The sequence below is a fragment of the Dipodomys spectabilis genome, unplaced genomic scaffold, assembly GCF_019054845.1.
Source record: "Dipodomys spectabilis isolate Male_0828 unplaced genomic scaffold, ASM1905484v1 ptg000288l, whole genome shotgun sequence".
Classification (NCBI taxonomy): domain Eukaryota; kingdom Metazoa; phylum Chordata; class Mammalia; order Rodentia; family Heteromyidae; genus Dipodomys; species Dipodomys spectabilis.
In genome coordinates this window covers 7,339,507-7,352,681 of record NW_024870965.1, presented here as the reverse complement: position 1 = coordinate 7,352,681, position 13,175 = coordinate 7,339,507, and the positions used below count along the sequence as shown (strand labels likewise).

Here is a 13,175-nt window from a genome sequence, read left to right as displayed (position 1 = left end):
ATCCAGACACACATCTACTGCCATTTCTCTTTATTTTGGATTATGTTGTAAGCATTTTTGTTGCAGTAGGGTTTTTTTTTTTCCGTACTGAGTTTTGAACTCAGGATCTCAAACTTGCTGGACAAGCATTTTACTTGAGCACACTGCCTCCAACTCTTTTTGCTCTGATTATTTTTCAAATATGGTATACCAAACATTCTGCCCAGCCTAGCCTTGGACAAAGATGATCTTCCTTTTCAGACCAACAATAGTTTTTCCTCCAAAGGCAAAATGTCGCTATTACTACTTTCAAAACTTCTTTAACAGAGAATTCCACACTTCCTTATGACATGCTGGGTGTGGCTTCCTAGAACTTATACTGTCTTATGTTTGCTGCAATGTCTATGTTATAAATTCATCTCCACACATGGAAACTCCGGGGCTTTTGTGGTCTTTGCTTCAAATAATCTCTACTGATCTCTTGAATGAGTTCACTGGTCTATACCATATAATGGCCCTCCTCCTGACAAGTTCAGTGGTCTGTACCACATAATAGCCCTCTTCTCCTGAAGCCTTTCAGCACATATGTATTCAAAACACTGTTCTCAGACTTAATTTCTTACTTGTTTCTTAAATTTCTCATTCACCACTGAGATCTATCATTTCAAATGACAAAAATGATAGATTTCATGCTTTAATGCAGTGCAAGTTTAAGCCGTTATCTAATCGTTCCTGTAACTGTGTCATCCTAGAATTGCCATTGGTTGACAGTTTTCTCCTGAGATTGAATCATGACTCTCTGATAGATTCATCTCAGATCATTGCATGTGTTGTGAACATTAGATTATGTATATTTTGAGTTGTGTCATAAACTCAGGAAAATTCCTGTGATTTAGCTTTACAGCAGTCAACTTAACTGTCGAGTTAATGACTGCTTAGAGCTGGTGGAGTGTGGGGATAGAGAGGTGAGAATTTTTTCTGAAATAATGAAAATGCAGCAATGGTTGCATGTACTTATGAATATACCAAAAACAACTATTCATGAGTAGTATATGACTATTTCACTAAAGCGATTTTTTAAAAACTATTCACAATTTAATATCACAACAATTTTAATATGCACTGAACACCTCTGGCAAGTTACACAAAAAACTGGAGGTCTTTCCTCCTAAGGTGAAAAAGCTTTAGGAGGCAGTAATGTACAAATGATCCGGAGTATCAACAGTAACGAGTAGCAGGGATAATAACTTGTGCTTTTATGAAGACAGTTATCAAAGAGAAATTCACAATTTTAGATCTTCTTTTAAAAACTACATTTGAAGGAGCTAGTGGTTCAATGTCCATAATCCTAGCTACTCAGGAGGCTGAGATCTGAGGATAAAGGTTCAAAGCTGGTCTGGGCAGAAAAGTCTGTAAGACCCTTATCTCCAATTAACTAGCTAAAACTCAGAAGTGGAGACATGGCTCAAGTGGTAGAGCAACAGCCTTCAGCAAAAAAGTCAAGTATTGTGATCCACCAAGTTCAAATTAAATAAATAAGGAATTCCCAGTTCCCAACAATTTTTAAAATTGTTTATTATTCTACTATTATTTGTCTATAGGAAAATCTATTTCCACTAAAAACCTTCCTTAAAAAATAGACCTTTCATTTTATAATAGATACATAAACTAAAGAAATGAAACTGGTATCTCTGTGGATTTATATACACATATGTATTTCTCTCTAATCCATTATTTTAAAGCATTATACACTTTATAATATTATTCTCTATGACAAAGCAGTATGTCAAATAGCAATGAGCTGTCTCAATTAAAACGAGGTGTTTCTACTAAGATCCCTTCAGTTTGGAGGCAGTGGGAGATCAAAGGAAGACCTTGGTCACACGGTACTAGCTGTTCACATTTGGGTGCCAGGTCAACATTACGACTATCTATATAGAGTATAGATGCTGGAAAACATCACAAAACTCCCAATCTTTCCATTTTTGTTATCGAAAACTAAAGCATATGATAAGCAAATACAACATTCTAATCATATCAAATTTACTTTTCTTTGTTCTAGAATGATTCTGTCTTTCATTTACTAGTATTTTTGAAGTAATAACTAATTATCTAAACTACCAAGTCTATTGCTGAGGTTAATTAACATGTTTAGGAATGCCTCAAATAGTTTCAACCTACAATTAATATTTACTTTACCAAGACCCAACACTGGCAGAAACTTCAAATGACCTGAATCAGACATACCACATGCTAATATGAAGTCAGTAGAAATAAGCTCTACTCTCAAATTCTGTATTCTAGCCAACAAATGATTGAAATAAAAACACACCTTGAAAATACAAACTGCCTATTCAGAAAATCAAAAGTAAAAATGATGCCATTCAAGCTTCCAGTTGAAAACTTAAGTGCATTTATGGCAAAGTCTAAAATCTGAGTTGGCAAATTATTGAAAAGAAATATTTTACAAATTACAAAATGGTATTTAAACAAACATAAAGGAAGTGGTGCTGTGGCACTAGCCTTGAGCTGAAGAGCTGAGGGACAGTGCCCAGGTCCAGAGTTCAAGCTCCATAACCAACCAAAACCAAAACCAAACAAACACACACAAAGAGGGAAACAAAAGCATTTCATTAAAAGCATTCGGAGAGACTGGACACCCTTTATAATATTAATATTTTGTTCTTTTTGTCTTCTGCATTTTCAAGTGATATATTAACACGAAAATGATAACAATGCTAAACTTAAATGATGATAAAATATAATATTAAATATAGTGGTCCCTCCCTGTGTATTTTGTTTCCTTGGTCCTCTTTCCCCAGCTAGCTCTTTCTTTCCACAGGCCTGGTTTCCAAGGTCTTTGTGATCATTTGAGCACTTACTGTTCTCTAGCTCTACAGGGCTTAGGTACATGGTTTATAAAACTATTTTTTCCTTTGGGGCTGCTGATGGGCCTTGAGTGCAGGCTTAGTTATGGCTTAGTTCTTTTGCTCAAGGAGCGTTAACATTTGAGCCACATCTCCACTTCCATCTATACTTTTTAAAATAACTGCTCTTATTGTCAATTTCTTATTAGAATTAGATTTCAAGTTCACTTCTAAAAGGAGAGACTATGCCCACTTCTGCCAAGAGCAACTACAGTACCAGAAAAGCAATACAAACAACAACACCACAATGAGTGAATTTATAAAATTAACCATGAGATAGTGATCTGTCCTGCTTAAGGACAACTGTGACATAGTTCATCTTCTTAAACTGCAGTCTGAAAAAGATGCTAAAGTGAAGACAAAAGCAGGCCTTTCACATGAACAAAAAATACAGCCTAGCCCATCCAACATCAAAAACACTAGTAAAATGGTAACTTCACTTGTGTGAAATGTACCAGCTAAGAATTCATGAATTATAAAGAAAATAAGTCATATCTTTGCTTCGTGCTCTATGATGTTCCTTGCTACCTTTGGCTGCTGAGTCTGAGATGCTAGTGTTGGCTTTATGCTTAGATTCCAGACTCAGTCCTGGACCTCTGTCTCAACCTACTCCATGAAGTAGATTCAGCTCAACTTGTGACCTGCATGTCACCAACATGCAGAGGATACCCAAAATGTGGGACTGCAGACTTCCCTTTCAACTGGTAAGACAATTCACTTCTCACAAATAAGAGAACTAAACAAATTTTGCAACCTGAGGAGTCCAACAAAATGTATGTGCATGACAGTTAAAATAATGACAAACAAATTCTTGGGCTTGGCTTCCAGACAGCGGAAAAGCAAGTAACAGAGGTGTTGCTTCTTTTAAAAACTTTATTTTGAAATGATTAAAAGCTCAGAGGGAACTAGTACAATGTGTAAAATACCATGTACTCTGTCCCATGTGAAACTTTTTTTGTTTTGTTTGTTTTTCAGAGCTGATGACTGAACTCAGGGTCTTGTACTTGCCAGGCAAGTGCTCTTCCACTGAGCTAAATCCTCAATACCACAAGTGAAACTATTATAACCTTGCCATAACAGAAAACTCAGGAAAATGGCATAGGCTCATTACTGTTAAGACTACAGAACTTGCTCAGTTTTCATCCATTCTGAAATCTTTGTGTGCAGATCTATGCAGCATTTTACCATGGTGGAGTCCTGTAGCTATCTCCACTATCAAGACACACACTGCTCCATCACCACAAAGACCTTCCTCACACTGCCCCTTTATTGCTACTCACTACCTCTCTCTCTTCTGTCTTTGTCTCCTGGAAACAATTCATCTGCCCTCTATCTTGACCATGTTGTTAAGCATATGAGATAAACGGAATCATATGTCACAGTAGTATTTCGTTATTTTCAGGTAGCAGAAGCTCATTCTTTTTCATTGTTCAGTAGTATATTCCAGCATGTGGTATACCACAAGCTGTTCAATCATTCATCAGTTGAATAGTATTTCCAATATATTGCTACTGCAATATATTACTCTCACAAATGAAGCTGCTATGAATGTTAATGGACAAGTATTCCAGTGTGCACTTTAATTATTCTGGGGAAAATATCCAAGAATTGTTGAATAATTTGGAAATTGGTAATTTGGAAAAACAGTGTTTAGTATTTTCCAGAGTAGTTCTGTCATTTTACCGTGTGTGTATGTGTGTGTGTGTTTATGCCTGCATGTGCACATACACACCAATCACAACTAAACCTTGAACTCAGGGCCTGTGTGCTCACTCAGCTTGTTTAATCACAGCTGGCACTCTACCACTTGAGCCACACCTCCAGCCCCAGCTACTGACTGCTTAGTCTGGAGATGGAATCTCACAGACTGTCCTGCCTGGTCTGGTTTCAAACTACATGCTCTGACCTCAGCCTCCTGAGTACCTAGGATTATAGTTTACATTTCTTTTAGTATATGAGAGATCTATTTCTCTGTGTATTTACCATTACTTCTTTGTTTTAACTGCTCCAGGATACTGGTGGGTTTAAGTAGTCTTTGGTTAATAGCTCATGATCATTGTTCATTTGCCATCTGTATATTCTCCTGCATGACATGCCTGTGGTTGTTCTCTCATTTTGTTACTGGATTGCTTGAAAGATTTATAGAATCTAGATATAAGGCTTGTGACAGTTAATCTTGGTCTCAGCTCCACTGGACTGATAGAAGACATGAACAAATTTGGAGAGCCCACCCCTGGGTGTGTCTCTGATAGTGTTTACAGAGATAAAAGCCAAACCAGAGGAGAAGCTCCATGTTAAGAGTGTTCTTTTCTTTTCTGTTTTATCTGAAACTGGTACTCAAACTTGGTACCTGATGCTTTCATTCACTGGCTAGTGCTCTACCAACTAAGCATGCCTCCAATATCACTTAAAGAGTATTTTTCAGAAGAGTTCTAAGCTGGGTTCCAGTGGCCTACGCCTATAATCCTAGCTACTCAGGAGGCTGAGATCTGAGGATCACAGTTCGAAGCCAGCCTCAGCAGAATAGTCCTCATAAGACTCTTATCTCTAACCACTCAAAACCGGAAATGGCCCTGTGGCTCAGGGTGTAGGGCACTAGCCTTGAGCACAAACAGGTTCAGGGACAGTGCTCCCAGGCCCTGAATTCAAGCCCCACATTAACCAAAAAAAAAAAAAAAAAAAGCTGACTGGATGGGAATTTGTGCATACATACTGTACACCTTATATAAACAAGCACATCTGTTCGGTAATGCTAATAAATAATGAAAACAAATGAGAGGCAAAATAACTAGAACCATCTTAAACTATTTTGGCTGATGAGAATCTACCTAAGACTGTAATTAATTTATTTGTTAGAAAATAGCTGTGTTTCTAGCTATCCCATGGTCGCCCCCCGCAGATGCTAACCAGGGCCGACTTACCTGTGCACATAATGCAGCTGATGAACTGAATCAATTGCTATCACCATCTCAGCCAAATAGAATCGAGCCATATCTTCAGGTAGTCTATCCTCAAACTTGCTGAGCAGAGTAAGTAAATCTCCACCAACATAATAATCCATAACCAGGTACTGTGAATACAAAATGTACTTTAAAAGTAATAATGGTAAAAAAAAATTAACATTGAATGTACTCCAAAGTCAAATAGGCCTAGGCCAAATATAGTGGTTATCATATTATAAAGTCTGTGACTTAAATTCCACAGAGCAGTAAAATAAAAAAAATTAAAACTAATTCAGAGAGCAGCACAGGATTATTTTTTGTTACAACCTATGATGGATCATAGCTTTGTCAACAATTCATAGAGGTCTGAATGTTTCAACTCTCAAAAGAAATTAGAAAGTAACTCAGAATGTAGGACAACCCTTGTGTTGGAAAGAGTTATAAATACAAAAATCAATGGGGCTGGGAAGGTGGCTCAGTGGTAGAGTGCTTGCCTCGCATGCATAAGGCCCTGGGTTAGATTCCTCAGTACCACATAAGCAGAAAAAGCCAGAAGTGGCACTGTGGCTCAAGTGGTAGAGCACTAGCCTTGAGCTGAAGAGCTGAGGGACAGCACCCAGGCCCAGAGTTCAAGCCCCACAGCTGACAAAATAAATAAATATAAAATCAAAGATCATTTTCATCATCCCTACCACTACACTTTCCTATTTCACCCTGATCTCTACCATCTATAGATAAGCACCTGGAAACAACTATGAGACAGAAAGTACTTATTTCCATTCTTTGGTTCTCTACTCATTTCTGATGATATCTAATTGAGTATAAATATCAAAATAAATTTTCTTCTCAAGTATATGTTAACAGAAGCCAGGTAATTTTACACATGGACCTTGTGTCTAAGGTAAGAGTTTTTGCCTCACAACCATGAATCAACTCCAGTGCTGCCAGAAACAAGTATCACGTATACATGTGGTATTTGCATATGTAGCACTTAACATGAAAGCCAGTATAGAAGATACTTACACATCACTGGCATTACAGTAATTTTTATTACAGAATGGTTATCATTGAGATAACAGTTTACAGAGGCTTGAAGCCAAGCAGAGTGGCTTACACCTTGTAATTACAGCTACTTGGGAGGCAAGGAAAGAAGGGGTTTATAGTTTGAGGCCAGCCTGGGGGGGAAAATATCCTGTCTCAAAGAACAAGCCGGGTACAGTGATACACACCTGTAATCCCAGCTACAGAAGAAACAAAAGTAGGATGAGTGAGGTCCCAGACAAAAGCATGAGACCCTACATAAAAGAAATAACTGTAGTGTCAGGCAGAAAAACCATAAAAACTGAGGCCAAGTCTCAGGTGGTAGATCATTTGTAAGAACATGAGTTGAAACCCAATACCACCAAAAATTTTAAATAAACTTAAACTTTTTTCTTGCTATATATGAAAATTTAAAGCATAAGAATATATGTTAAACCAAAAAAAACTTACCTCATGCCTTGAAAATTTAGGAAACTAACTTTCCCTAATATATGGTTTACTTGTATTTACTGGTATCTATTAAAATTTAAAAGTTAAATGCCCCCTGATCTAACATTGCCAATTTAGAGATTCTACTAAAATACTGACTTGATTCTGGAGTTATCCGCTGGTGCCTTCATGTGCATGTAAAAGTAAGAAGAGATCTTTTTCTGTTTGGTTTTTGGGTTTTTTTGCAAAAGTCTTAGGGCTTAAACTCAGGGACCAGGTTCTGTCTCTGAGCTTTTATGCTCAAGGCTAGTGCTCTGACACTTTGAAAAACATCTCTAGGGGCTGGGAAGGTGGCTCAGTGGTAGAGCACTTGCCTTGTATGCATGAGGCCCTGGGTTCGATTCCTCAGTACCACATAAGCAAAAAGAAAAAAAAAAGCCTGAAGTGGTGCTGTGGCTCAAGTGGTAGAGCGCTAGCCTTGAGCTGAAGGACAGCACCCAGGCCCAGAGTTCAAGCCTCACGGGAGGGAGGGACGGAGGGAGGGACGGAGGGAAAACATCTCTACTTCTAGCTTTTTTGGTAGTTAATTGGAAATAAAAATTTCACAAGGTTTCCTGCCCAAGCTGCCTTCAAACCACAATCCTCAGAACTCAACCTCCTAAAATCTGAGCTAGGATTACAGGCCTGAGTCACCATACCAGCATAATAATAGACTTTTTGCCTTTCCTATTGTACGTTCTTCCAGATCTAGAGAGCAGTATTTAGCAAATGAATTTAAATGTCCCATTATTTGTTTTGTTTTGTTTTTTGTCAGTTGTGAACTCTGGGCTTGGGCACTGTTCTTGCACTCTTCAGCTCAAGGCAAACGCTCTACCACTTGAGCCATAGCGCCACTTCCCCATTTTTTTAAAGTTGATTTTATTGTCAAGGTAATGTACAGAGAGGCTACAGTTACATACGTAAGGTAATAAGTACATTATTCTCTTTTTTTATTGTAAAGATACTATACAGAGGGCTACAATTACATGAGCAAGGTAATGAGCAAGGTAATGTTACCCCCTCCATTGTTTTCCCCCTACCATCCTTTCCCTCCCTACCTTCCCCGAGGTTCTTTTTTTTTTATATTGTGATTAAGTGATTACATAATTTCCCGAATTTCATAGTATTGTGGAATAATGATGCTCATTTAAAGTCACAAGTTCATTCTAACTTTCCTGGAGCAAATTGTCTATCACAGTCTATAACATATAACGGTGTACACATGTTATACACCATACATGTGATCAGCAGCATGGGGATATTTAGTAGTGGTTCGACCAGATGAGTGGGAGTTCTTTGTTTTTTAAGTACTGTTTTGTCGTATCACCTAACATTTTGGATTTAGCATCCACTTATCAGGGAGACCATGAGAGTACATTATTCTTTGTTTCCTTGTTTTCAGTATCTGCCACAGAGCAGAATCCCACCACATGATATATATATGTATGAGAGACAATAAACCTGGAAATAAAGCCTGGGATCAAAAATTGAAAAGCTGTGGCCAGGCGCCAGTGGCTCACGCCTGTAATTCTAGTTACTCAGGAGGCTGAGATCTGCCTGGGCAGGAAATCTGTGAGATTCTTATTTCCAATTAACCACCAGAAAACAGGAAGTGGTATTGTGGCTCAAGTGGTAGAGTGCTCATCTTGAGCTGAAAAACTGAGGGACAGTGCCCAGGCCCAGAGTTCAAGCCCCACAAAATTAAATAAATAAATACCTAAATAAATAAAGTTCTGAATAGCATGATCAAGGAGCTGCACACTAATGTAACAAATGTAAACCCACTTAACCTTTAGTCTGCCATCTTCGTTTTTCTTTTCATTCTTACTCATTCTCAATTGGTAGAGCTACTAAAATTTTTGTTTTCCTCTAATCTCTTCCCCAACTATTGTGAGAGTAGTTTATGATGCCAATATAAATTTAGCTCTACTTAATGTAGAACAAAGCAACTTTTAAAACTACGTACAATTTTAAAAAGCAGAACACAATGAATAAAATACATTGGGAAGATCTTGAAAAGAAAAACTCCAGAACACTTTTCTACAGAACTTAACCAACAGCACTTTACCATGTTAGATTTAGTTTTGACTTGTTTGTTGATTATAGATGGTTCACACCCGTACTCCTAACTGCTCTGAAGACTGAGATCTGGAGAACCATGACTCAAAACCAGCCCAGGTAGAAAAGTACATGAGATTAAGTCTTCAAAATAACCAGCAAAATGCAGAACTGAAGGTGTGCCTCAAGTGTTAAAGGGCCAGCGGAGCAAGTCCAGTAAACAAGAGGCTCTGAACCCAAACCAGTGCCAGTGAAGAAAAAGAAAAAGCAGAAATGATTACAATGAAAGGTATTGACTCACCCACAGGAAAAAAAATCTCGTTATCAAATGAACAACTTATCCTCTGTGAATACAGTGGTTTTTCTCATCTACAAATTTACATTTAAATGATACCTTAGATAATTTTAAATTCCATCAACCAAGAAATGAGTAAGGACACAGAGGCTCATAAAATGTCTTACTAAGTTATTGTCATCCTGGAAAGCATAGTGCAGAGCTGTGATCCACTGATTGTCCCCATTCACCAGCACATCCCTCTCCTCACGGAAACACGCTGTCTGAAAGAGAACAAAAAGATCATGCAAAATGCCTCAAGTGTCTACTACATGTTTCTATTCTGGAACAAAAGCACCTCAGTACTAAGTGATTTAACCAGCCAACATGCAAAGCAAAAAATACGCAGTAGCTCAGATTCCTTAAGAAAATATTTTATATTAAAAATACTGTTACAATTCAAAACAACCAGAAGGATATACAGCATACTTTAACCCACCATCCAGATAATATAAATGTGCATATTTTACTGCCTTTCCTATAATCTTTCTATTTTTATTCTGTAGCTCTTCCCTTCTCTTCCTCCCTGGTTTTCCAGTAGTTAGAAAACAGTGAATAGTCTATGCCCACATATATTATATATGTCCAGAAACAACAGAAGTAGATTTTTTGGAAATTTTGCATAAATACTGTAATTTTATCCATCCTTTTGCAAACTGATTGTTTTTTTATTCAGTAATAACTTTTCCTCTTGTAACTACTGTTATTCTATTGTTTCTATGTGCCTTAATTTATTTACTCAAGTCCCAATCATAGTAAGTTATTTACAATTTTGTGTTATTACAATGTTAAAATGAGTATTGTACAGGTTATAGATTTCCGTATAGTATGCACTTATAAAAGTAGAAGTAGAGCTGGATGCCAGTAGTTCGCACCTGTAATGCTAGCTACTCAGAAGGCTTATACCTGAGAATCAAGGTTTGAAGCCACCTAAGGCCAAAACATCCATGAGAACCACTAAAATGCTAGAAGTGGAGCTGTGGCTCAAGTGTAGAGCCAGGAGCCTTGAGCTAAAAAGGTAAGGGAGAGGAAAGTACCTAGGCCCTAGTACTAATCACACACACACAGAAGTAGAAATGCTACATAGGAGAAAACTTCAAATTTGCGCCAGACACTAATGGCTCATGCCTGTAATCCTAGCCACTCAGGAGGCTGAGATTGTAGTTCAAAATAGCCTGGGCAAGAAAGTCTGAGACTTTTATCTCTAATTAACTACCAAAAAAGCTGGAAGTGGAGCTGTGGTTTAAGAGGCAGTGTTAACACAAACAGAAAGAGAGAGGGAGAGAGAGGGAGGGGGGGGAGAGGGAGGGGAGGGGGACGGGGGAGGGGGAGGGGGAGGTAGAAGAAAGGAAGGGGGAGAGGGGGAGGAGGGAGGAAGGAGGAAGGGGGAGAAAGGGAGAGGGAGGGAGGAAGAGGAGGAGGGAGGGGGAAGAGGAGGAGGGAGGGGGAAGAGGAGGAGGGAGGGAGAAGGGGAGAGGGAGGGAGAAGGGGAGAGGGAGGGGGAGGGGGAGAGGGAGGGGGGAGAGGGAGGGGGAGGGGGAGAGGGAGGGAGAAGGGGAGAGGGAGGGGGAGGGGGGAGAGGGAGGGAGAGAGAGAGAGAGAAATTTTTTTCTATGTACTCTTATCAATCAACTGCTCCCACCCCAGGATACAAAATCACCCCCTTTCCCCATACCTCACCTGTATTTGGCATTATTAGGCTTTTAACTAGCTGCCAATATGATGGAGATTTCTAATTACTGGTACAGATGAATTAACTTAATATATATTTATTGAACTTCCTTTTGAATGTTCACTTCCTTTGCCCATTTTCTCTAGTGGATTTTTCTTTTGTTAAAGTTTTAATTTACTCTGAGAATATATTTACACACATATGTATGTATGTCCAGAAAACTTTAGAAATCTCTAATTGAAAATATACAATGCATTGTAATTCTATAGTATATGATACTTAGTTCTTTAAAATAGAGAAAAAAAGCTAGGGACCAGTAGCTCAGCCCCTCAGGAGGCTGAGATCTGAGACGGTTCAAAGCTAACCCAGGCAGGAAAGTCCGTGAGACTCTTATCTCCAATTAACCACCAGAAAATGGGAAGTGGTGCTGTGGCTCAAGGGGTAGAGCTCTTGCCTTGAGATGAAGAGCTCAGGGACAGCTCAGAGTTCAAACCCCAAAACTGACCCACCCCCTAAAAAAAGAACAAAAATACTATGTATAGAACTATGTATAGAATTTAATAGAACTGAGGGCTGGGAAGGTGGCCCAGTGGTAGAGTGCTTGCCTTGCATGCATGAAGCCCTGGGTTCAATTCCTCAGCACCACATAAACAGAAAAAGATGGAAGTGGCGCTGTGGCTCAAGTGATAGAGCACTCGCCTTGAACTGAAGAGCTGAGGGACAGCGCCCATGACCCACAACCGAACAAAAAAAAAAAAAAAAAGTTAAAAGAAAAACATAATCTTGGGGGAAAAAAAAAGAACTTAATAGAACTAAAAGGTAATAGAAGTTAAGTCCCAACAATCTCATTGTCTAATTGGTGCTTCCACATTACCACCGTTAAGTGTTTCTTCAGTATACTCTCTGAAGATTGCTAAAAATACATAAGTCAACAGACCCAAAGTCAAGCTTTACAGCTAACAATTTAGAGGGGGTGTAGAGGCTGTCAGAGGGTGGAAGACTCCCTTCTCCTGGCTTTACCTTACCATGACAGTTCTATGAAACTTCGTAGACATTCCAGCTTAACTTTAACCAGTTTCATTTGACTAATGATTACAAACTAAATAAAAGTGCAAAAATATCAGTCAAAAAATAAAAAGTCAAATTGTGAGTTCAAATCTATACTAACCTATCAAGTAAAAAATTCATTTAAAAAAAAAACTTTGATGACAGTCCTGGGACTTAAACTCAGAGCCTGAGCAGTGTACCTGAGCTCTTTCGCTCAAGGACAGCACTCCAACACTCGCGCTACAGCTCCACTTCTGGCTCTTTGGTTAATTGGAGATAGGAGTCTCACAGCCTTTCCTGCCCTGCTGACTTTTAAATACAATCCTCAGATTTCAGCCTCCTGAGTATAGCTGGAATTCCAGGTGGGAATGATGCCCAACAAGAAATAACTTTTAAAAATAAAAACTATATAATAAGCTGATATAAAACCAAGCATATTACCTGACTAATGTAATTGTAACCCCTCTGTACATACAATAACAATTTAAAAATTAAGAAAAATACCAAGCATACAAAAGTAGAGACTTGGGCTGGGAAGGTGGCTCAGTGGTAGAGCGCTTTCCTTGCATACATGAGACCCTGGGTTCGATTCCTCAGCACCACATACACAGAAAAAGATGGAAGTGATGCTGTGGCTCAAGTGATAAAGCACTCGCCTTGAGCTGAAGAGCTGAGGGACAGCGCCCAGGCCCAGAGTTCATGCCCCA

The 13,175-nt window shown here is 38.7% G+C and overlaps 1 protein-coding gene across 5 annotated transcripts in view; it reads right to left on the bottom strand.

Moving 5' to 3' along the window:
- Positions 1-13,175, bottom strand: part of Cdc42bpa (CDC42 binding protein kinase alpha) — a 195,290-nt gene that overhangs the window by 134,652 nt on the left and 47,463 nt on the right. For all 5 annotated transcript variants that reach the window (XM_042701156.1, XM_042701152.1, XM_042701153.1 and 2 more), the window contains exons 4-5: positions 9,878-9,973; positions 5,828-5,976 (exon numbers count right to left, since the gene is read on the bottom strand). In XM_042701156.1, coding sequence (XP_042557090.1) covers positions 5,828-5,976; positions 9,878-9,973 — 245 coding nt within the window. The remainder of the gene's footprint in view (positions 1-5,827; positions 5,977-9,877; positions 9,974-13,175) is intronic.